The sequence below is a fragment of the Periplaneta americana genome, chromosome 1, assembly GCF_040183065.1.
Source record: "Periplaneta americana isolate PAMFEO1 chromosome 1, P.americana_PAMFEO1_priV1, whole genome shotgun sequence".
NCBI classification, from domain to species: domain Eukaryota; kingdom Metazoa; phylum Arthropoda; class Insecta; order Blattodea; family Blattidae; genus Periplaneta; species Periplaneta americana.
In genome coordinates, this window is record NC_091117.1 from 210,284,753 (window position 1) to 210,311,854 (window position 27,102).

General features: G+C 36.9%; 1 protein-coding gene across 1 annotated transcript in view; it reads right to left on the reverse strand.

Moving 5' to 3' along the window:
* Positions 1 to 5,239: 5,239 nt before the first annotated feature.
* The window catches only part of vap (RAS p21 protein activator vap), a 55,859-nt gene continuing 33,996 nt past the window's right edge, over positions 5,240 to 27,102 (reverse strand). Inside the window, exons 12-17 of the mRNA XM_069836845.1 lie at positions 24,289 to 24,493; positions 19,971 to 20,086; positions 17,080 to 17,234; positions 13,712 to 13,878; positions 11,634 to 11,759; positions 5,240 to 9,649 (exon numbers count right to left, since the gene is read on the reverse strand). Of these exons, the coding sequence (XP_069692946.1) occupies positions 9,572 to 9,649; positions 11,634 to 11,759; positions 13,712 to 13,878; positions 17,080 to 17,234; positions 19,971 to 20,086; positions 24,289 to 24,493 (847 nt within the window). The 3' untranslated portion in view covers positions 5,240 to 9,571. The remainder of the gene's footprint in view (positions 9,650 to 11,633; positions 11,760 to 13,711; positions 13,879 to 17,079; positions 17,235 to 19,970; positions 20,087 to 24,288; positions 24,494 to 27,102) is intronic.

Sequence of the window (27,102 nt, forward strand, 5' to 3'; positions counted from 1 at the left end):
TTATTCCAAAGAGCCATCTATATACTTCTTCCAGAGGTTTACAAGTTCTTATTCCAAAGAGCCATCTATATACTTCCTCCAGAGGTTTACAAGTTCTTATTCCAAAGAGCCATCTATATACTTCCTCCAGAGGTTTACAAGTTCTTATTCCAAAGAGCCATCTATATACTTCTTCCAGAGGTTTACAAGTTCTTATTCCAAAGATCCATCTATATACTTCCTCCAGAGGTTTACAAGTTCTTATTCCAAAGAGCCATCTATATACTTCCTCCAAAGGTTTACAAGTTCTTATTCCAAAGAGCCATCTATATACTTCCTCCAGAGGTTTACAAGTTCTTATTCCAAAGAGCCATCTATATACTTCCTCCAGAGGTTTACAAGTTCTTATTCCAAAGAGCCATCTATATACTTCCTCCAGAGGTTTACAAGTTCTTATTCCAAAGAGCCATCTATATACTTCCTCCAGAGGTTTACAAGTTCTTATTCCAAAGAGCCATCTATATACTTCCTCCAGAGGTTTACAAGTTCTTATTCCAAAGAGCCATCTATATACTTCCTCCAGAGGTTTACAAGTTCTTATTCCAAAGAGCCATCTATATACTTCCTCCAAAGGTTTACAAGTTCTTATTCCAAAGAGCCATCTATATACTTCCTCCAGAGGTTTACAAGTTCTTATTCCAAAGAGCCATCTATATACTTCCTCCAAAGGTTTACAAGTTCTTATTCCAAAGAGCCATCTATATACTTCCTCCAAAGGTTTACAAGTTCTTATTCCAAAGAGCCATCTATATACTTCCTCCAGAGGTTTACAAGTTCTTATTCCAAAGAGCCATCTATATACTTCCTCCAGAGGTTTACAAGTTCTTATTCCAAAGAGCCATCTATATACTTCCTCCAGAGGTTTACAAGTTCTTATTCCAAAGAGCCATCTATATACTTCCTCCAAAGGTTTACAAGTTCTTATTCCAAAGAGCCATCTATATACTTCCTCCAGAGGTTTACAAGTTCTTATTCCAAAGAGCCATCTATATACTTCCTCCAGAGGTTTACAAGTTCTTATTCCAAAGAGCCATCTATATACTTCCTCCAAAGGTTTACAAGTTCTTATTCCAAAGAGCCATCTATATACTTCCTCCAAAGGTTTACAAGTTCTTATTCCAAAGAGCCATCTATATACTTCCTCCAGAGGTTTACAAGTTCTTATTCCAAAGAGCCATCTATATACTTCTTCCAGAGGTTTACAAGTTCTTATTCCAAAGAGCCATCTATATACTTCCTCCAGAGGTTTACAAGTTCTTATTCCAAAGAGCCATCTATATACTTCTTCCAGAGGTTTACAAGTTCTTATTCCAAAGAGCCATCTATATACTTCCTCCAGAGGTTTACAAGTTCTTATTCCAAAGAGCCATCTATATACTTCCTCCAGAGGTTTACAAGTTCTTATTCCAAAGAGCCATCTATATACTTCTTCCAGAGGTTTACAAGTTCTTATTCCAAAGATCCATCTATATACTTCCTCCAGAGGTTTACAAGTTCTTATTCCAAAGAGCCATCTATATACTTCCTCCAAAGGTTTACAAGTTCTTATTCCAAAGAGCCATCTATATACTTCCTCCAGAGGTTTACAAGTTCTTATTCCAAAGAGCCATCTATATACTTCCTCCAGAGGTTTACAAGTTCTTATTCCAAAGAGCCATCTATATACTTCCTCCAGAGGTTTACAAGTTCTTATTCCAAAGAGCCATCTATATACTTCCTCCAGAGGTTTACAAGTTCTTATTCCAAAGAGCCATCTATATACTTCCTCCAGAGGTTTACAAGTTCTTATTCCAAAGAGCCATCTATATACTTCCTCCAGAGGTTTACAAGTTCTTATTCCAAAGAGCCATCTATATACTTCCTCCAGAGGTTTACAAGTCCCTATACTATCGACCTATAGAAGTTACCATCGACCTGAGTGGGACTCTTTCTAGCCTTGATGATAGCATCCATTTGAAGAAATACCGTCCTCAAAGACATCCTCATTCCATACAAGACGACTCCGAATGTCAACAAATGCACGTGTCCAAGGTCATTCCTATTGGCTGCACGACAAAAAAACCTCTTTATGGCACCTAGAATGCAATGTAAAGGTACGGTCACACGTCGCTACTTTTGCAGCGCTGCAGTACAAAAAACTGCGCAACTCTCGTACTGCGACGTGTGAACAAAGGTGCAACCTGAAAAGTAGCGGCTGCCAAACCTGCTGCCCGCTACTTTTCCATGCTGCGTGCAGTTTAAAAGTAGCGACGTGTGAACAGGGTTCTCAGGGTTGCAGCTGCAGCATTTTTGATATCGGTTTTGTTGAAACTTTTGCTGTGGTTGCGACCAGTGTTGCCACCCAAATGTGCCAGGGATACTGTTATTGTTTGAATGTATTTTAATGTTAGATGTGATGAAAATAAATTATTTGTAACAGTTATTAAATGCACAACACAGTCTGAGCATATTTGCTGACGATATAATTCACTTTTTTAGTTTTCTGTAGCGTAGTTTCAAACAGGAGGGTTGCCAGCATTGATTACGTGAATATTCTGTTGGTTATCATTTAAGATATAGGCATTTTTAAAAGCTTTATAGTAAAAATAATGCCAATTTCTGAATACTAGTTAGGACAAAAAAGCAAATAATAGTTAAGTAAGCTTTCGCGTGAGTTTATTAATGTGAACATAACCACAGAATATATATTGAGAAGTCAACACGAAAATGGAAACCCGCAGCATGACTGCAGCTGCAAAAGTAGCGCCTTGTTTGTGAACAGACTCGCAACCTCCAGTTGCAACTTTTGCTGCACTCGGGTTGCGGAGCACGAAAAGTAGCGTGCAGCGTGCTACTTTTGGCTTACGTGTGAACACGACAGGCAACTTTTGCAGCTGCAGTACAAAAGTTGCGTAGCAAAAGTAGCGACTTGCGACCGTACCTTTAATTAGTTCCCTAGCTGAAAGCACAATGTTATATATTTTCGAAGTCTTAATGGAAATTTTGCTGTTTTTCTAAACATGAGAAGGAAATATGATACATGAAGCAGTTGAGAACTATTTTTTTTAGTTGGTTATTTAACAACTCTGTATCAACTACTAGGTTACTTAGTATTGATGGAATTGGTGATAGAGAGATGAAGCCGAGAATTCATTATAGATTACCTGACATTCACCTTACGGTTGGGGGAAACCTTGGGGGAAAAACCCAACAACGAAATCAGCCCAAGAGGGAATTGAACCCAAGCCCAAAAGCAGCTCTGCAAATGCCTCTGCCAACCGAGCTACACTGGTGGCTTGAAAAACTAATAAAGGCTGTCAAGAAAGAATGTGAGTTGCAGACAGGATTGAGCATGGACCGTTGGGAATGAGACATGATAACATAACAAGGAGATTGTGTAATTTATCTATGGCTGTGTCATCACTCAAAACCCTAACCCAAAAACGGAGATGGGAATAGTGGTCACTGAATCAGTTTTTGTTTGCTTCTTGTATTGTACAGTATATGGTATTGGTGCTGTATTAAATTGTGTTGCTAATGTCCTGCGACATGATATCTAACAGTGTACGCTATAATGGCTCAGCCAGTTGCCAGTAATTCTGGGCTCGAACATCATAACAGAAAACTCTTTGGAAATAGTCCATTATCTGCTATGGGAGCATCACAATAGATCCAGAAACAAAATTTGGGCCACCTGAATTTTCCAAGTTCCAGTTATTATAACATATTGCGCATGCTCCATAATACTGCAAACTGGAACTGGACCTTGGAAAATTCAGGTGGCCCAAATTTTGTTTCTGGATCTGTAAATTCTTGTAAAAATTCTGCATGCATTCGATGCTTTATGCTAGGTTGTCATTTTAAAATTTATCTGTTACTGACATAACTGTAACTGCCTCATTTTCTGGCGCAAACAGGGTGCACAAGGATTTTGCATTATATTTGTTGACATGTGGAGTATTCTTATATGGAATGAAGTTGCAATGGCTATATCAAGATTTTTTTTTTTTTGTGAAGTCACAGTAGCTAAAAGATAAAATGTCTCTTATGGTCAAATTCACGCAGTCCAACAGTTCAACTTCTTCAGTGCCTCATCATTTAGTGAGCTGTACTTACAACATAGTTTTGTGCCAGTACGTCCAATACCTTCCCTTTCAATTCACTGGGTATAAAGACAACCTGATCTCAGCATACCTTTTAAACCGTTTCCTGCATCATTAACACACCTATTATGGATTTATTAATTTGTCCTACAGACTAATCTCTGTAATGTTGACAATTAATATTTGAGGAGAAAAATTCATTCCAGCACCAGGGATCCAACCCGGGTCCTTGGTTCTATGTACCAAGCGCTCTGACCACTGAGCTAAGCCAAATTCAATCCACAGCACCGGATCGAATCTTCCTCCTTCAGTGTTTCCCTTTGTGGCCTGACTCCAAGTTAGGCATATTATGTTGACGTATATGTCTAGTGTCAACTGCCATTATACTAGGAGCGCACTCAGTTGAGTGACTTATTTGGCTGGGATTCCGCAGTTATGATGCACTGCTAGCTATGAGAATATTATGGATTTATTAATTTGTCCTACAGACTAATCTCTGTAATGTTGACAATTAATATTTGAGTAGAAAAATTCGCTAGCAGTGCATCATAACAGCGGAATCCCGGCCAAATAAGTGCTCCTAGTATAATGGCAGTTGACACTAGACATATACATCAACATAATATGCCTAACTTGGAGTCAGGCCACAAAGGGAAACACTGAAGGAGGAAGATTCGATCTGGTGCTGTGGATTGAATTCGGCGTAGCTTAGTGGTCAGAGCGCTTGGTACGTAGAACCAAGGACCCGGGTTCGATCCCCAGCGCCAGAGCGAATTTTTCTCCTCAAATATTATTAACACACCTAACTCAGTTTCTCACAGTGCTGATATCCACGTCTGTTCCCTATAACATTTCTTCAAACAGACATTGATGTATCTTCCATTTTGATTCAGATCTGCCATCTGTTAAAAAAAAAAGAGTGAAATTTGCAGGGTATGGGAGGGAAGGTTCAGATATTCACACAGTACCGTCAAATTCTGAATCATGACTTGCAAAAGAAGAAACAGAAGGCATTACTTCCAGAGCAACACCTATGAAATGGATTTGACAGTGTATGAAGTAGTTCAGTTGTGCTTTGGTCCACACATTTGTTTCTATTCAAAAACAACAATGTTGCATCCGGTCATATTTTTTTTATTTTACACAAAAACGACTGTAATAAAAGTTTCATTTTTCAAACACCTTTCATCATACAAAACTTAGGCGTCTACATTACCCTTTGTTGAATATGGGAAACAGTGTGGTGTATGTCTGACTCCAAAGATAAGATCTTCCTACAGAGTTTCAGAAGTTATTACAGGGGAAGAACAGACTGACTACTTAGAATGCCCTGGAATCCTTCCCTACAGTATTTTTAAGGAAGGATAGAAATATTTTATAGAATTGAACTTTGCAAATGAGAAAGTTTTGTAATAGCAACATACTTCAATATTCAAACTACGTTGTCATTTAAAAATAAATGCACAAAATGGTATCACTGCTGCATGGATGATGATACAGTAATTACAAGTCTTTTACCAGCTTAAGTCTATTGTTTCCTGTCATATCATTATGTGTCACAGAGTAAGTGATGTTCATGCAGAGGCATCGAGTGCTGGGACTCTTCAAAATGCGAACAATTCCAGCAGGAAGCTCCTACCGTAGTAGCAACATGCTTCAATATTCAAACTACATTGTCATTTAAAAATAAATGCACAAAATGGCATCTGTCTTGTATGGATGATACAGCAATTACAAGTCTTTTACCAGTTTAAGTCTCGTATTGGAGGCTTTGTTTCCTGTCATATCATTATGCATCATGAGTAAGTGATGTTCAAAATGGCTCATGCAGAGGCATCGAGTGCTGGAACTCTTTCACAACCTAAATAATTACAACAAGAAGCTTTTAGAGTGATGAAAAAAATGGTCTTCATATGTTGTCATAACAGATTGGGTACCTGCCGGTATTAATGTCATAGGTTAGTACAGAGAGATTGAGAAAACAGCAGGTGACTTATGGCCCACTGCTAGCGTGGTTTTCGGTGACCGCATAACCATTTCTCCAGCACTTCTACAATACATAACAGTACTATAGTCCCGTCGCTCTAATTTCCGGCAGCCAATCGCATTGCAGGTCGGCTACATTTAAATGTGTGCATTTTGTGATTCGCTTATGAAGATGTTATTCATTTCTTAAGGCTCGATAAATGCTTAATATAATCGCCCGCCATTTTGGCTCTTTCGTTGGCATTCGCAGAAAGCACATGAAGACGTTATTTGCTGCTCAATTATTTGCTGAATTACAGTGCATTTGATTTATTATCATAGGAGCTACGACATGATAATGTTTAACTGTGTGGCAAATAGATTCCTCGTATGGTAGCTCGGGAACGAAAGAACAAAAATGGCGAGCGATACTACCTACCTAGATTTTATAGAGCCTTCACATCCTAAGACGTAAGGAAAGAGGCGGAGTCACGCCGGAAATAACAGCGTCGCGACTATAAGAATAAACGTTCAATAATTTGGACTTACCATACTCACAGTCGTTGGTGAAAATGACCCCCATTTGCCACCATACACAACTGACATCTTCTGATAAGCGAATGAACAACACTGAAGTTCCACATCAATGATAGCCTCGATTTCTTCTCGTATATAGTCTTTTAGTTCATCTATGGAATGAGGATTTTTCCTATATGCTTGCATTCTTGGAATTTTATATGACTTCAGTTTCAATAATTTTGTTGCATTTCTTGTACAGGACCTAGAGATTCCAGTTTCTTATGCTCAATGCTTTAACGATTTTTAAGGAGTACGTTCTAATCTTTCACCAATCTCATCTAATTTTTCTCCTGTAAGAACACTACGTTTTCTGTTTGATTCGAAACTTTATTCGAAATTTACGTCTTATTTTCGCACACGACTTTTATGTATGTACTGTACATATACACACGTTCACGCAATAAGAATTTCTTGGTAGGCATTACCTAAATACACAAATAAGCACTAAACTTTATGTACTAACTTTGTATACTTGAAGAATCAAGATTTTTGTAATACGACTTGTGACTACAGTGATTGCCATATGATGACTGAGGAAATGTTATGTTTTATTTAACGACGCTCGCAACTGCAGAGGTTATATCAGCGTCGCCGGATGTGCCGGAATTTTGTCCCGCAGGAGTTCTTTTACATACCAGTAAATCTACTGACATGAGCCTGTCGCATTTACACACACTTAAATGCCATTGACCTGGCCCGGGATCGAACCCGCAACCTTGGGCATAGAAGGCCAGCGCTATACCAACTCGCCAACCAGGCCGACCCAGTGACTGAGGATCTACTATGCCACACCTCTAACAGACTATGCAGGGAGTGGGCTGCCAGTAACCCGCCATTTTCTTGCCTCATGTCATAATAATGTCTCTGTAGGAAAAAATGACATACTGTAACTCTATAGAAAAGTACTCTCATTTTCCATGACAATGCGCATCTGCATGTTGAAAAGGCTGCTACTAAGCTGTTGACCAGTACTACTCCATCCTCCTTACAGTTCAAATTTGAACCTATTAGATTTTAACTAAATTAAATTAAACACAGAGTAAATATGGGAAATGCCCGTTATTATTCAGTTGAAAAGCTTTTATCATCCAGTCTGCTGTCAAAAAATGTGAAAGTTAGAATTTATAAAACAGTTATATTACCGGTTGTTCTCTATGGTTGTGAAACTTGGACTCTCACTTTGAGAGAGGAACATAGGTTAAGGGTGTTTGAGAATAAGGTGCTTAGGAAAATATTTGGGGCTAAGAGGGATGACGTTACAGGACAATGGAGAAAGTTACACAACGCAGAACTGCACGCATTGTATTCTTCACCTGACGTAATTAGGTACATTAAATCCAGACGTTTGAGATGGGCAGGGCATGTAGCAGGTATGGGCGAATCCAGAAATCCATATAGAGTGTTAGTTGGGAGGCAGGAGGGAAAAAGACCTTTAGGGAGGCCGAGACGTAGGTGGGAAGATAATATTAAAATGGATTTGAGGGAGGTGGGATATGATGATAGAGAATGGATTAATCTTGCTCAGGATAGGGACCAATGGCGGGCTTATTTGAGGGCGGCAATGAACCTCCGGATTCCTTAAAAGCCAGTAAGTAAGTAAGATTTTAACTAATTTCTAAAAGCTAATAATGTCCATGCAAGGATACTGATTCTCAAATTTGAAGGAAGTGTCTGTTATCACTGCACATGAAATTCGGATGTTTAACAAAAGTGGAGTACAGCCAGGTATCATGAGTCTTTCACAATTTGCAGAGCCACAGTTATGAAATGCTGCATAAAGTCGCGTCAGTTTCACACTGGTAAGTAAGAGGGTAGTGTACCTTAGAAGCACAGCATCGGATACTTCTACATGTGTCATTTCTAATAACTCCAACATGGAACAATATGACAGGAAAGTAAGAACCAATGTCTGCCTCAAATACTAGACTAGAACTAGTGAACACCCCGTAATTACCGTATAATCCATGCAATAGTAATGTCTCGTACATTGCACTTGAAATGATTCTTATATTAGGTTAAGGTTCGTATTTAGTATTGCAGACAGCATTTCACAGAAATCCCATCTTTTTAATTAACATGTACTGGTAGTGGTGTTTCTTTCCTTACGAAAGAATCTATAAGTAACACTTGAGACAGAGCACAATAGGTAGTGGAAATACAAAGGCTTGGAAACTCATGTAGAAGACAGTCCATACAACCCATATACATAAATATTAACTAATCTATTGTCCTACTCTCCCAAGAAGGAAATAAAATGTAAATCTTTGCTGTACAAAATGCATTGAGGTAATATGCATCAAAATATTTACAATATTATCTATAACATATTCCATATAGATCATTCGCTTCATTCACACCCTATGAAACATGAATTACAAAAACATGGTAATAAAAAAACTTTTCTTCACGTGGGTAAATATACATATTTACCGATATTCAAGGTAGCTAGTCATTATATGTATATAGAAGCACTAAAAATACATAGGAATTGTTTTAACAGTGCTCAGGCAATATTTCAATATTCTCCTGTGTAGTTATGAACACGTTACATACTTGATTACCCATGTCGTAATCCTTTTTTTGTCAAATAATGATAAAATATGAGCATACGTGAGTTATGTACTAAGTTTTGGCAGGGGAAAAAATGCAATGCACAGATCATAACTGTTCCAACATGTTATAACCTAGTTGAAGCTTATCTTCACAAGTTTCTTTCACTTCTTCCTCTACACTTCACGTTTCCACATTCTTTGGCCCTACATAATAAGGAAATTTACTGCACATGACTGACTTGCCTGCATCTGTGGCAATGGAACTTGTTGCATCACTGTGGTCAAAATCTCAATGAAGTAAATCACTTCAGTCCATAATGAGAATTGACCAAGTCCTTGGTTTTGCACAAGCAACTATCTTATCATCTCCAAGTACTTCTGCTTGTGTTTACTCAACATTTCAGTGACTGTCACAAGTTTCTTTATTGTTGCCTGGAAAAGAAGACTTAATATAATGGCATGAAAAATAAATATGGTTATTATTTACAGATTGGACCACTATGCACTGTACAGTCTTAGAAAAAAATTTGTCACACAGATACTTTATAAGTCCCAGAAAGGAGGCAGTGCACATATCAGACATAGAACGAAACAAAACTAATTTTATTATATCAACTAATCCTTCTCTTGTGAACCAGATCGCACGTCCTCTGATCATGCGCACAGGGTAACAATTTTGCTGCAGTGAAAGCAGTAGCAGGAGTGGTGGTAGTAATGGTAGTTGTAGTGGTCATAGTGGTCAAATGTTCTGAAGCTATTGAAGTAACATTTTTGCTTGCAAGCTTCCCAGTAGTATCTAGAAACCTGGAATTCTTCTGTCCCAACCAATTTCTGGAGTATGGTGTAGAATAGTAAGTGTTTCTTGTTCATTATTGTAATTGTGTTGTTGCATACTACACAGTGTGGTGAATCTAACAAGTTTATTCAATGAAGAGACAGTCGTGGCCAGTTTCTATGCAGAATGAGACAACTACATCAAATCAAGGACTATTCGGTATTATGTTGGGCTCTAGTAGTGTTATTTCTGCACATTTAAAGGACAAAATTTAAATTCTTTCAATTATTTATTATCATAATACACTGCTCTCTTAAATTGACTGAGCACACTAAGAATTAAATCAATTGCTTTCCCAAAACACGCTATGAAATGTTTCATATAAAACAATTTTTATCTCGAAAAGGAAGCAAAAACGAGCAAAATCGTATTTAACTTTTTTGTTTGAAATATCTCAAAGAATAATCCTCTGAAATTAATGACATTACCTATGGTTCATCCTGTATATTTGAACATATCAAAACTTTTGACAAGTTGAAAATCGCATACACTGACACATAAAATAGTACATTATGCAACAGCCTATAATGATAGTAATTAAGACGCGAGTATGTTTGTTTATGAAACGAGCACAAGCGAGTTTCATAATTTTCATACGAGCGTCTTAATTACCATTATAGGCAAGTTTCATACGACTTTTTATGCTCGACCATATTTCTAACTTGAAATTATTCAGAAGTATTAATTTTATTTGTATCCGACTGAAGATCAGAAGTGACCTTGTGCATAGCTCGTGAATTGTGAGATGTGCGCAGACGCGAAAGTATTGATTTTTTCCGAGGAACAATAATGTCATTGACCTTGATATAATGTAGAGAATAACATGAACTAATTTTGATATAACCTGGAAATTGATTTAGAATTGAAAAACGAGATGACAAATTGAATTTATTTGAATATTATTTACAATTAACGCTAATTATTATAGTAACAGAACATAACCTTCTGCGACAGTATTGGATTTCCAGCCTCCAGGACGTTTCCCTGGTCTTTCGATTGCATATCCGAGAATAATCGAAAACCTGAACTTTAATGAATAGGTGTACTTTAATGACATGCATTAAAGGACTGCTATCAGGTGTATAATTACTACATTTCGGCATGGTCGAGCATAAAAAAAATAACAAATCAAACATATCTCTATCAAGGCAATTAAACAGTCTGAACTAGTCTATCATTATCATTATCATAATTTCATTTTTCTTACATTTGAGGAGTTGCGTTATTGAAAAGTTTGAGAAACACTGCCACAAACATTCATAATTAGTGGTCACATGGTCAGCATGGTGCATTGTTATCATTTAACACAACATTGGAGAAACAAAATATGAGAGAACCACCCATTTCATACGGAAGACACATAAATCTCCACTTTTGTAACAGGAATCGAATCCACATTCAATGCATTTGTACTTAAAAGTATTACCACTTGACCCATACCAGAGACTTCGATCAAATAATCACAGTAACAAATAATGTAATAAGAAATCTGCATAAAGAGAACTATATTTAACAACAGTACCAAGGCCTACTCTATATCTTAGTAAAAGTAATGAAATATATATAATAGTAAAAGAATACCTGAGTTTTACTGAGTGCCTGTAACTCCTTCAAATGAGAAACACAAATATGATGCAAGGTTCCGAGGTCACGGGCAGGATCTCCTTTTATTCTGGTTTCCTCTGATTCTGGCTTTTCTGTCAAATTCTGAAATATTAAGGAATAAAGATATAAATCCAGCAAAGACAACTAATAAGCCTCAGGCTGCAGTGGAAGCCCTCGGGCCCTCCTCTGTAACACAAAGAGAGAGAGCAGAAGGTAACAAATGGATCATTCAGCTCTATCGCAGGATGTATCTCGTAATGTGAAAACATAAAGACAATGTGTACAATAGCCAATACAGTATTGACAGTGAAATAAAGCACAAGCAAAGAAATGTAGTTGTTATTAATATTTCGAGATCTATTATTAATAATATACAAGTCCAATATTATATCAGAATAGTAACAAATTGAAAATACCTAATTATTTCCAGTACATTAGATGGAGAAACACCAAATTTTGTATAAACACTGCTTCTAAGGTAGCAGTCATTACCTCACATGGGGATTCAGGGACCAAAATATTTAGGATAGATCTTTATCCCATGTGGATCTTTATCCTCGGTTTCTCTACTATTCAATAAATAACTAATAAAGTACAGTCATATTAATGTACAGAAACGAAAATAAATGTTGTCAGATACGTACTCAAACAAATTGAGAACTTTTTTTATCTAAAGTAATATAAACTAATTCTTAGATGAAGTGTGATGCTGAGAAGCTCTGTGTGTGAACATAAGATCTGCAGGATATTTTGGCGAAAAAAAATGGTAAATGAAATTATAAGACAAAAAATATATGTTCAAAATTCAATTATTGATTTCATTCACGACAAATAATTGGAATAGTGCGGACATGTAAAACGAAAGAGTGAAGAATGATTGCCGCAGAAAGTTGTGGGAAAAAAAAAAACGCACGCGCGCGCGCGCGCGCGCGCGCACACACACACACACACACACACACACACACACACACACACACACACACACACACACACACACACACACACACACACACATTGTGTCTGATGATGACTTGTTTGCTGCAGTGTGCACTGAAGACGTTTGAAACAACAACAAACATTTTGTTTTGAGTAGCCTGAAACATTTGTTTGCAGTGTCAATCTAGTCTTAATGATGAACTCTGTCTTCTAAGATGCATAAAACTGTCAAAAACTATCTTCCAAGTATCTTATATTCCTCTTTATGTGCAATCCAAATCATAGCTGTAATACTTCACCTCTCCTTACGCATTGCACTGTTTTCCAAGCACGCTGAGTGGCTCTTACTTTTTTTTTTATTTTTCCAGTTTCTGAAACCAGATTTGACATAATATAACTTAGGAAGAAAAAGATTTCTCGAACATTCGGCAAGCATAGCAGAATACTGCAGCCTTTCTTTTACTATATTCTAACCAGTGATATAGTTCCAAATAACCCTGAGACACCATGAAAAACATAAAAAAATGCCTACATTACTTACCTCAATCATACTGCAAGTTGAAGTAAAAGTGAAGTAGTGTGCATGCAAAATTTGTTAGCAGATATTATTTGCAAGAGATGGGTCACTGTCAGCCAGGCAATTTTAAAGCTTAACACAGGGATTTATTGAGTCAGCCACTAGGAGGTAATTCAAGTGAATATGTATGAAGAAAACCAATAAAATGAGTAACATTTTAAAATACACTACTGCAAAACAATTCCTTGTGAACTATTAAAATCCATTCTTTCATTTCCTTTGGCACCTTGTCTACATTATGTGGCCATAACATATCTCAAAGATAATGAAAGAATATTTATGATGCTTTTCACGCGACTTTGTTCATACATCTCATCTTTGTGGCTACAATATTTTGCCTGTAATATTTAATTTTCCATAACTAACAGTGACAGACTTAACATTACAACTAGGCAACACTGCTCAAGTGCTAGTGTTGCTCCAGCTGAGCCCTCCATGAACTAAAGGGGTATAGAATTCTTGTCGTGTGTATAAACATGATGATCAGATATGATTGACTGCTAGTACTACTAGAAACTGAAATAACTAGGCATTTACTTACAGACAGCTGGTCCAAGAACACAACCATGCGTTCCTTGTTCTTAAGTATGAAAGGATTGACAACCTCCATGTATGGTTCCTTGCCCCCGAACTCAACGAGATTTGCTAGATTCTGTAGACACTTTGCAACCATAATCAGTGAACGTGCAGCCATAGGAGGTGGTGGTTCTAAAAAAATAACATAATATTTAACAGTATAGGTTTAAGATTCCATACATTTAGTTTAGTGGAGTGTGTATATTCAAGTATTTTGTCTTTAGTGTAGGGGGAAGGGGGAAACCTTCACCATTTTTAATAAAAAAAATTGTGCCTTTTAGTTTCGGCAATCTGTGTTTCTTTCTTTCTTTTTTCTTCCTTATCTATGTCATTTTTCTTGTTGTTAGTTACCCTTACTTCTCATAGATGGCATTCTATTCCGCCGTTTTAGATCTCTTTCTTCCTTTTAGAAATAGCTTGTTTTCTTTCCGCCATTCATGGTCTCTTACTTCTCACGTATAAGGAGCGGATTTAAGTTGTCACGTGACATGGGGTTTAGATTTTCATTGGCCCTATTCACATTAATTACTAATTAGCGTCGGTTCTCCTGAGAGGGACGCTTGACGCGGGGCAGTCTGGGGTCGACGCTCGAAGAGTATGGTTGTGTGACAGCCGTGGAGAGCTGAGGTGTTTTTGTTTAGTGACTATCTGTGATAACCCATTCCGGGCAGGGACGTGTACTGCTGTAGTCGGGGCTCGATCGGGGATAGTGTCTTACTACATGTAGAAGAGTGGCCGAGCTGTGGTGTGGTGTGATGTGTGATAACGGAGGCATGAAAGTTGAAGAGAGACCATTGTTGTTTGGTTTCGAGACTGGCCTACCAGGGATCATAACAGGTTTTTCTACATCAGTAATTGTATGTTTCTTTTGATTAGTAGAAGTATATTTGATTTCATACAGAGTATTAGGTAATTCACGAATAAGCTGGCATTCGTCAAGTGTATATTTTACATTGATTGTGTTTGGTTTCATATCAGTGCTTTCTGCCACATCCGACAAGTTTGGACTTGTCTAGCAAGTTACTTATAATCTGTGGGTAAAGATGGTGTTACTATTGTGTGTAATGGTGAATGCCAGTTGAGTGACGATTAGTGGCAAGCCAGATTCGATGCATTGGTGGAGTTATCAGTGACTGTATTTCTACTGCAGCCTTTTTGTTCATTTTCCAGTTACCGGAAGTGCTAATTAATAAATGTAAACGGATAGTTTATTATTTATGCTGAGTGTTTTCTTTTGAACCACCTCACCCATGAGACAATCGACCCTATCATATGATTGACGGCAGGGTAAAACTTAATTGTTTAAGTATTATTTACTTATTATTTATACCAACTATTCAAAGTAAACAGAGGCCCACCGTTGCAAAATGTAAAAAATTCATACAAATTTCTAGTATTTCAACTATCATATAATTCAATATTCAACATGAGAAATAAATGTTTAGGTTTCTCTAATGCTATATTCACACTGAGGAATTTATAGCCAGACTTGTGCCTCGGTGCATGGGTACAAAATATGTATATCAACACAAGTCACAGATACTTGAAATTTACCTCTAGTATCTGCGCTCAGATATTCACTTGAAAACCTTGCCATGGACATGTGCCTTGAAACTGCTTCGAAAGTAATGTACAATGCACATTTCCTGAAGTTCTACCTGAGTGTGCATGGACATTCTTCTTGTCTTGCACGCATAATGATTCTTTTGTTTATTGTCATTGTTTACAGTGTTTTCAAGTGCGTGAGGAATAAAATAGTTGAAAGACAATGCAATAAAACTAATTGCATTTCGCAGTAAGAGATGTTACTGGGACTCTATTTGCACTGAATACAAGAACACACAACTGTAAGGCGACAATTTCATAGAACTAGGGGTATTATTTAATGCCAATGAAAATGAAATGGAAAATAAAATCCACAAGCTCAAGTTCCAATTTTTACGGGAACTGACTATGGTATGATTTATTGTCGCTCAACCATTTGGTCCTGCAGCCCTTCACATTCCTGTATTCACATCCTAAGGCACATTAAGGATCTATATGAATCACCAACACCTATCAGAAAGACACAGCAAGCTGCTCTGCAGGTATTAATGGCCATGTAATGTAATGTAGCACCATGTAATGTAATGTAATGTAATGTAATGTATGGTTCTATCATATTAGCAATGTCTCAAATTCTGCTGCTGACATTCTAACAAAATTGTGTGTATGTCTAATGCTCAATATTTAACAGTAAACCGTGCGTTTTTTTTTTAAAGCAAGACGTAAAGCGCTGCAGCAAGACCGTTCTTTTATTACATTTGCTTCACCGTCGCTGTAGCAAGCGTGCAGCAAATCAAAACTTCGCTTTACGAGTTTGCTGCACGATCCATCATGGCAGAATGTGTGTTTTGGTCTTTTGCAATGTTTATTATTGTCAAAATCGTCTAGTAATAATAATTCCATGTCATTATCATGGAAGTCGAAATTATTTAACATGTTCGGTTCTTTTAGGGTTAAATTTATTACTGCAGTAATAGAAGCCAATATTAATTGTCCACCATTTTGCAGTCAGTTGACCTACTTACGTTTTTTTTCGACCCTCATTTTGCTACAGCAAAGGCATGAAGCGCTTTACTGTAGCACTTTAAAAAAAAACGCAAGGAAAGTCATTCTCCTTCTTGCTTCCCAATATTTAGATTTAAGGTCCATAAAATTTTCCAGAGATTCACAGATTTTTAGATGCTCCATGTCCATGGCATCTTCTTTATTGCACATTAAACATTTAGTAGAGTACAATAAGCCGATTCGATGTAGATGTTTTGTAAGACAGTCATGATCAGTAATCAGTCTGAACATGGCCACAGCATATTTTCGTGGTAGATCAGGAATGGATTTTAAATCTTGTAGTAAATTGTTCCATCTTGAATTTTGATGTTCACTTGGAGAATTAGTGTGATAATTGCTGTTAATTTTCCTTTTGATAACTTGTTTTATGGACTCATAACTCTAACAAAATTGTTAAATCCTTCATAACAGAATTTATAATCACTCTGATTACATTTTATTTCTTTAAGTTGAAGATTTACCATCTATATACCTTTTCTTTCTTTTCTCTTCATTAAATATACACTTACAACAGTCAAAAACAAGAGTTCAGCATCTGTGGCCATAGTATTAATGTTTTTCCTACGACTTGTGCTCTGAATGTGAATATTTGTGCCAGGCATATGTATCCAGTAACAAGTATCTGATATTTGTGCTCGATACATGTCCCAGGTGCAAATTCCTTAGTGTGAACGTATGTCTATAAACAAGCTGTCTCTTAAGTACTTTAAAAAACAAATTTACCTGATATTAAATTAAACTGCCGTGGATTAAGGATTGCAGGACATAACAGCCTCAGAAATATGAAACCACTGACAACTCGAGTCCTCACAAGTCGTTCGTGTGGCCACTTCCCCATTACTGTGCGTTGTAGGCAGCCACATATATACCTTACAGTCCTGCAAAAACAAACTTTTATATTTCCGAACAAAAACTGCACAGAAGTTCAATGAATTAAATAAAACAGCTAAATCTTTAAATCTGCAAAGTTTCATGACTACCCAAGAGGATCAATCAGGTTGATGCCTGTGTTGATTTGATATGGAATGACTCATATTATAATGCACACATCAATAGCAGTAACAGCTTGCTGGCTTTACTTAAGAACTAGTCAAACCTAAGGGCCAGACATTCCTGTACAGGCTGGGCAAGTGATCTTTTTCATAACTAGTGAATTATTTATTTAAGGAAATGAAGAGAATGTTACCTGAATTTCAGAAAAACTGTTCAAAATATACTCCAGTATGTCTTATATATGTTACAGTGACGTATGAGGTTCAGGAGTACTCACTGGAGCTCATCCTCACTAAAATGGCCATGTTATTTCATTCTTGAGGACTACCAGAGGACACAGGTTGTTTTCATACGCTTTTTGTTTGAGGGTATCCCACAACTAAAAGTCACATGCCAACAAATCTAGATAGAGATTGAGTAGCTGATAGACAACTACTTATTATTCTGTTGTAAAGAATTTCACAAAGGGTGAATGCACTGATATGTATGTTGTGCCATCTTGCTGGAAAGAATGCGAACATTTTTTTCTTGCTTCATGACGAGTTGTGACAATGGACTTAAAATGTTCACATAATGCTCCAAATTATTTGTTTTATGTACATATCGTATTCACTCGCGTATTTTTTGCACTTTTTTGGGGGGGAAAAATCCGTTCTGAAGTAGGGGTGCATAAATTACGCGAGGAAATACAAAATAATATGACATGATGACAACAACTTTTTGCAGCTATTAGCGAGTCCTGTTTTCGCCAGTATCGCACATGTGCTTCAGAAACACCAGATTTCCTTTCAGCAGCACGATTTCCATTTTCTTCCACATACACAATTACACTAACTCTTTAGAGCTGACTGTGTAACTGTTATATTTCATTTTGTACAGTTAAATTATTCTCGTCACCAGTACTCAACACCTTTACTAAGCAGTGGAGAAATGTTGTTGTTGTTTTCTAATGCCAGGCGTTTGACAATAAAGTCATTTGACCTCTTGCACTTCATATTTTTCAAAGATATTATCATGGCCAGCCACTGAAGCACATATTTTGAGGGTGAAAATGGCAAGTTGTAGCCGATTTAAGTGAACACCATATTTTAACATTTTGATGGCTACTTCATTCACACACAACCCCCAGAATGTTTGGAGGACCACACCTGCTGTTGGTCGACGGGTCCATGGGACCTAGCTGGGAGATCTTGTTGATCACCAGCTTTTCCTTCTTAAGCCACTGGAGGACGATTTTAGTGCCATAGCAGGTCAGCATTAGGAACAGAAAAGTAGAAAGAGGAGGAAGGAAAGGGAAATGAACCCCTAGGCCTCGAATGCTCTAATGCCGTCGGGGTCGAAGAAAGTAAGAGTTCAGTCAGAGGACTAGATAGGAAAGGATAAAGAGGGAATTAGGTATTGAATACAGGAAAATTATACCAAATTCAGTCATTAACTCATCAAGCTGACCAGTGCTAATTGATGAGTAGCCCCTCCCTTTAGTTCAGCTTGTAAAATTATGCTTTCTAACAGCTGCACCACGGGAAGGTAGGGATGGGACATTGGGTATTTGTCCAGGTTGGTTCCTTAAAGCCTTCAATGGGAAGGATTAATGGCTCTCCCCCCTGTATCCGACAGATACCCTTTTGCAGCCAGTGGAGAAATGTTGATTCTGGAATGTGAAAGTACTGTGTCATCAGACTGAGGTGTCATCACTGACATCACACTGCATCAAAATAGGAACAGATCCCATTCTTCTGCTAATTTCCCACCCTTTAGGAGAACCAATCAGGTTGCGAAAAGGAACAAACCTGATGCCAACTGGTATTTGATGACCTTTGCAACAAATAAACCCTTTGTTACAGCTGATCAAGGACAGCAAGCTGTAGGGTGCACAGTGGTGGTGTCATCATACTTTCCCATTTTAAGTGACCGGTTAAAATGAAAGTAAAAAGAAAATTTAAATAGGAATTTAAACATTTGGATGCAAAAATTACGCGGGGAAAAAAATAAAATCCAAAATTAATGTTTAAAAATCGGGGTGCGAAAATTACGCGAGTAATTACGGTATATATATGAGGCAAATTATTCTTCATACATTCACTGCACACCATATTTCCACTCTTTGATCATGTAGTGGGACTTAAGGAGAAAAATATAGATTTTCAGTATCTCAATGACAAGTATTCTGAGCATTCGCATAGCACTTAGGCGAGACCAAGCTGCATCACAGAAAATAAACAGCATTGGATCACTGATTCCGTTGAGTTGATTCTAACATCCAACGAGAAAATTACGTGTGCTACTGATCACTTGGATTTAATTTTTGCATGCATACACACACAAGCACACAAATGTAAAGTGCCAGCGGCTTAGTGTGAGCAACAAAGAAAACCTAGGCACTGTGACCTGGACCAGGCTTAGGATATACCTGGCAAAACCCACCATGCTGCCTGACAAAAAGCAACCCTGTGGCCTGGTAAGAATACTGGTACCTTAGGTTTGACTCGCTCTGTATATGTACACTTCAATTACTAGTCAGGACCAATATATTACACTGGAATTCTAATTTCTTGTTCTTATTACAAAGACATTATATTCTTCTATACAAATAAAATATACTTATTGCTCCTCATACGTACTTTGGACAGGCCTCTGCTGACATAAATATTGATAAAGTGACTTCATCTAGAATCTGGAGTAAGAACTCTGCATTGGCACATGCATCATCTGGAGACTCCATCTTTGTTGGATTCAACTGACAACGAAAAAAAAAAAAAATCATATATATTAACGTTATCACAGTAACACTTGAACACTGAACAGTTTTTTCTCTTTAGTCAGAAATACTACAAGACAAACAATCCGTGGCGCTACAGCCCGTGAAGGGCCTAGACCGATCAGCCGGCTGTTGGCCTCACGCTCACATGCCTAAGCAGAGGTGGACGATCATCCAACCAGAATGGAGGTATCGTGTGGTTAGCACGATGATCCCCCCAGTCGTTATAGCTGGTATTCGCAACCGGATTTTGCTACCTATCGTAGCTCCCCAAGTGCATCACGATGCTGGGTGGGCACCGGTCCCATATACTGGCCGAAATTTCATGAGAAAATTTCTTCCCCCATGAGGACTCGAACCAGCGCGCATTCTGTAACGCGAGTCCTAGGCAGGATGCCTTAGACCGCGACGCCACGGCGCGGGACATACTACAAAACAACTCTGAAAATGATTTGAATTGAAGTTTAAGAAAACATGGGACTTAAAATTAAATTAAAATACTGTGGGGAAAAAAACAAGATTCAAGCAGTTCTGAGTTGTACTTCTCATGATTAATTCGACTAGCCATTTTCAAAGAATAATCCCCAGTAGAATTTCAAGTCATACTCAACTCCATCCACAAGCAAGGAGGTCTATAGACCATTCATTAAAAACACTATGAAAATCCTTTGTTACAACTACAACAGGCCCCAAAGCCAAATATTTGAAGAGGAAAAGAATTACAATGGTGTTCAACATTTTAAACCAACTCTCAGTCTAATTTAAGTACACACCTACATTAAATAATAATCCGTGGCGCTACAGCCCGTGAAGGGCCTAGACCGACCAGCTGGCTGCTGGCCTCACGCCCACATGCCGAAGCAGAGGTGGACGATCATCCAACCAGAATGGAGGTATCGTGTGGTAAGCATGATGATCCCCCAGCCATTATAGCCGGTATTCGCAACCGATTTCGCTACCTATCGTAGCTCCCCAAATGCATCACGATGCTGGGTGGGCACCGGTCCCATACACTGGCCGAAATTTCATGAGAAAATTTCTTCCCCCATGAGGACTCGAACCAGCACGCATTCCGTAACGCGAGTCTTAGACGGGATGCCTTAGACCGCGACGCCACGGCCTACATTAACTGCAATAAATTTAGATCTGTCTATTCATATGTGCCTTACAAGAAGCTGTGCATAATCCAGAACAAGTTTCTAGCCTGTTGCTGAATAGGCCAGAGGTGGATCTGCGAGATTGATGAAATTTTGTCATTGTATGATGTATGGAAAAGGAACAATATCACAATCAAAATAAAGGAAACAAAATATTAAATTTTCACACTATGCCATCATACACTCGAAATAATAAATTCCAAAACAAAAACATTGCAAAGAACAAAACTTACAAATATCTAGGAGTATTTTGTGACGAAAAGCTAACATGAAAGAACCAGATTGATATGATTACTGAAAAAGCACGACAAAGCCTCTCCACCCTGAAAAGAATGGCTAGAAAGAAATAAGTGAGGGTGCTCTGAACACAACATATAAAACGTCCATAAAACTAATTCTGCAATATGAAAGTGAAAGTATTATAAAGGTCTGCATAGGTTTGGAAAAAAAAATGGCGTTTCTGAATCAGAATTTCACGCCAATTGCAAAAATGAAATCCGTTTTCGTGTACCTCGTCAATATTTTTCTTAATTCAAAATTTTATGTTTCTAAGATTTTTCATAGTATAGTGTATCATTACTATTTCTCAGAGTTTGATGTTTGGTAAAAAAATTATTTGAAAGATATGACCGTTTATAATTTCAACTTCATTACTCAAAATACTCGTATGCTTTCTTCTAATTGAGTAAAGCCTAGTCTTACTATTTCCGTCCATTAGTAGCTTAAAATTAACTGCGGGTAAGACATCCATTATATATTCTTAAGGATTCTTAACTGTAACCACCCAATATCATCCATAAACAGAAGTTGATATTTCAAGCGTTTTCAGATCATAAAGTTTTCTTGAAGGAAATGTTTACTCTTTTAAGAGCTTGCTAAGGAAACAAACCATCAGGGAGCTAAAATGACAGAGGGTCACATATACAAATTTATGAGGGTGTAATCCAGCCTATATATAAGACTACACATTTAAAACCTTTCAGAGATAACCAGGGACAGGTATTTATGGAGATTAATTTTATCATTTGTGTTTTTTAATATTGGTGTTGGCAGAGATTGTTGGAGATTGATTTGTACTCTTGGTGGAGATTAATGAAAATTTTGGAAAATACAATTATTTTGGAATTGGAGTATTAACTCAGTATGAATATTACTTTCCAAATAATTAACATTAAATGTTCATTGGATTCTGGTAAAGGTGCGGTATGGCCAATAGACAATATCTGTTGGATTGAGACTGTATTTAACAAACATTCGTTAAAGACGAAAAAAACTTGCAGCCTTCAAATTAACACTTTCAAATTATTAGTGAAATATTGAATTCTCCGTCTTTTGAGTTCACTAATGTAATCAGAACACCTGGAATACCATGCAATGTAGCCTACTTGGATATATAACAAATTCAAGTGAGAAGAAGAAAAAATTCAGAATATGAAATTCGCTATAAAAGAATGCAAAAATAATAATTCGCGAATGTGTTAATATTTCTCTATTAGAACTCTATTTCGCGATTTGTCGCGATTGTTTTATTCGCATATTATTAATCAGCATCACTTAAATCGTTGTTGTTGTTTTCTAATGCCAGGCATTTGTCAATAAAGTCATTTGACCTCTTGCACTCCAATATTTTTCAAAGATATTATCATGGCTAGCCACTGAAGCACAGATTTTGAGGTGTTCCGAATCCATTTCTTGGTTTGAGTTGCACAAGGGGCAGTTAGGGGACTGATATATTCCAATTCTATGCAGGTGTTTGGCCAAACAATCATGGTCTGTTGCCAATCTAAATGCAGCTACACACGATTTTCGTGGTAAATCGGGAATTAACTGTGGATTATGATGCAGAGAGTTCCATTTTTTCCCTTTGGATTGTGCTATCAAATTTTGTTTGTTGAAGTCTAAGAATGTAGATTTAATAAATATTTTCACAGAGTAATATGTAGATTTAGTAACAGGTCTGTAAGTAGCAGTGCTGTCCTTCTTTGATAAAGCATCCGCATTCTCGTTTCCCAGGATTCCACAATGGGATGGTATCCATTGGAATACAATTCTTTTATTGAGTGATATTAATTGAGAGAGCATTTTAGTTATTTCTGCTGTTTGAGATGAAGGTGTGTGTTTAGAGACTATTGATGGAATAGCTGCTTTAGAATCTGACAATATAACTGCATTCTTAAATTTATTGATGTGAAATAGAAGATTCCTGAGACTTTCACTTATTGCAACGATTTCTCCATCAAAACTTGTTGTTCCATATCCAAGAGATCTATAAAATGAGAAGAGACAGCACGTAACACCTGCACTGGCACCTTGTTCTCTGGAGATCAAGGATCCGTCGGTGTATAAATGAAGCCAGTTTTGTGGAGGGTACCTAATATTGTCTCTAAAGACAATTGTTTCATTATTTCAGTGCTTACTTCTGATTTCAGTACCGGTATTTCTTCTGTTAAATTTAGATTAAATCTAAATCGTAGATTACTTAAATCGTAAAGATTAGTAAAAATCTATTCTTTATCTATTATGTCATGATTTTCGCGATCTCCATAAATGCCCAGCCCTGGAGATAACCTACTTTCCTTTAAAAGTTATTTTAAAATTGGACGTTCTATCTTGTTTTATTCATTATTGTGTTAAAGTGAAGTATGTCAGTAGTTCTCACTTTACCTTGAGGGTACAAAATAATAGTACTGTTTCACAGAAATATTGAAAGGTGGTTGTCTAATTGATTCAAACTTATTTTGTTATATATGTGGGTCAAATACATTAGTTAAAACAAAGAAAGAATGTAACAGTTTTCATAAAAAAACGCTTATTTTGAAAACTCTGACATCAAGTTAGGAGATCAGAACAAATCATGGTGTCCTCAGAAAGTGTGTCGTAGTTGTGTAGAAGAGCTGAGGAGTTGGAAAAATAGATAAAGTCATTGCCCTTTGGTATCCCTATGATATGGAGGAAACCCACAAATCATGGAGACAATTGTTATTTTTGTACAGTTAAGATAGCTGGACAAACTTGGGCAATTACCTCACAAGATTGCTTAGCCTCTAACAACTTGAGGATTGTGTCTTGTATAGCTGAATGCAGGAAGCCTGTGCACACAGATTTCATGTATAGGTCCATAAGTGTAGTTGTAAGTGATGCTGCTCGAAATAGTGTTGATGTCTCTTCTTCCTTCTCAATCTCAGCCTCATTCAGAGATTTGAGCAAATCTGCCTCTTTGCGCTCATACCTACAATATAAGAGAAAACATTTTAATTAAGAAACATTATATGTATCACTATTTAAATGTCATATCCAGACCTCATAAATGCCTTATGAAGTTTCATTGAATTCTCTTTTGCTCAATTTTAATATTGACAATGTCAAAAAGTCTATGACTGATCTAAATAAAATATTATAATTTGGAACTTTGAAACTGAAATTATTATAACAAAGCAGCATTGGCTTAATTTTGCTGCAAGCTTGTTTCTCGAAAAGGTGATATTTTGCCTTACTATATTAAAAGTTGTTTACTCTGCTATACACAACACCTTGACATATATGGGCTATTCCAGATCAAATCGACCAAAATATAGAGAAAATTGACCTTGCAATTTTTAAATACAATTAAACTTTTTTTGTACGTAGAGAACTGTGATACAATGCTTTGTGCAAAGTTTGAGGCATCAGAACTTCATAGTGTTTAAATTAAAAATATTTAAATTTATCGTATTTTCATAAAATTAACAACTTTAAACTGTTGTGGCTCTGAAACCCTTTCACCCAATGAACAAAATCATGGTTTATTTTGATGCTGAGAAATTAAAGTTTATATTGACATGTAAACAGTTTTTCTTACTTTTTATGGAAATGGAGAAATTTAGATTTTTCCTCACTAAGATGCCTCTGCCCACGAAAAAATATTTTTAAAATATATGGTTAGATTCCGCATTGAAAGTACAAATAAACACATATTTTTTACAGATGGTATGTTGATATGAAAGTATTGAAAATATCAAATAAAGAAAATAAATAGTATGCGCGTGAACTAACCAGCTGACTGTGAGGCAGGACCTAGCCGAGGGAAGCAAGGCCAGGAGACATAAACACGTGATGTTTCGTCTAGTAGCACATAGCTGGGCTAGCTTTGTCACAAGTTTTCATAAACACAGGAGTAAAATGACGCCCAACGCTCACTTATCTTCAGTTCTCGGCCAGTGCATGCGGTACTGTGCCATTCAAGTCCAGGTGTGTGAAAATACTTTATTTAATACCCTCGAAACTTAATGCCAAGCCACTAAGCAAACAATGCCGAATCCCTCTTAATAATGCAAGGTTTTTTCTCAATATTCTTTACATTTTTACAAATGGGCAAAAAGCCTAAAACTAAGTAAAATCAGATTATCTGTCTCTCTATATACAATAAAAATAAGTATTACTTCTTAACATAACCTACCAAATGTCAGCTTCAAAATAAGCTCCCATTCAATGTTCTGCAGTAAATGGTTCCAGAGTTATGAGTGCTGAAAGAGGCTTGTTTTTATAAAATACGCTAAATTTGTCGCTCAATAGTACGAAAACCGTTTGACTTTCGGTAGTATATTTTTGAAAATGCACTGTCCTCAGCACCTTGTATAGATAGGGAAAAAATTAGAGTATTAAAAAAATACGAGGTTTTTTACTGATCGATTTCATATGGAATAGCCCATACACAGAGTGAATCAAACTTAAGGGACCGGCACTTCTGCTGAATCTTAGCACTACAGTCTGGCAAGAAGATAGTCAGCTCTCAAGGATAACATTCTTGTCATTTCATGGCACTACAGTCTGGTAAGAGCTCTTTCGTGTAAGTAGTGAATTATTTATTCAACAAAATGGAGATAATCTTAACTGAATTTCAGAATAATTGCTCAAAATGGGGTATAAAGAGGGCACGTCAGCTACTATGGCTATTTGCACCCTTTTCAGGCAAGATTCCTTCCATTTCTTTAAATACATAATTCACTACATAGGTGAAAGACCACTTGCCAAACTGTAGTGCTGTGAAATGGCAAAAATTTTATCTGAAAGAACTGGAGATCTGATTGCCAGACTGTGCCAAGAGATGGCAGACTGCCAGTCCTTCAGTTTGAGTTGCCCTGTATTCTCACTCCCACTCCCAGCATATTGTGTGTATGTTCATGTCTGTATACCCATCATGTAAGTTCACTATTTATATCAATATGTTTAAAGTTGTAACCAAACTTTCAAACCACTGTTGGTGAAATCAACTTCAACTTGCACACTAACACGTCATCTGTAAGTAAGATTTGGCAACATTTACTTTTTCCTTCAGAAATAAACTCTGGCTTACTATAGCCTAGTTTAGTATAAATATGTTGCTCAAGAAGGTTCCTATTATGAAATGTCAACAACTTGACATATATTCATTATAACATTATATAACAATGAAATTACTTAAAAAATGATAAAACTTTTATCACTGTAAAGCACATAAACTTCTATTGTAATGCTGTAAGTAAAAAAACAACTGAGAGTAATTTTTGTTCTAAAAATAAAGCAATGGAATTACTAAATCATGCATAAAAAGTTCGCACTGTAAAGCACAACTGATACGAAATACACATCCATGCAATTACAAAACATCAATGATACAGTGAAATATCCACGACAAGTACTGGAACTACCAAAACTTCAGAATTATTTTTGTTTGTTATTTAAATTTGAACAGAAATTAAACCTAATATGAAAAATGTGACAGTTGTAACATAACAGCTGTAACAGAACAAAATGCGTAAACTGTATCATTGGCTTACTTTTAAAACCTCTTGGGTGCTATGCATAGACATTTCGCTAGCC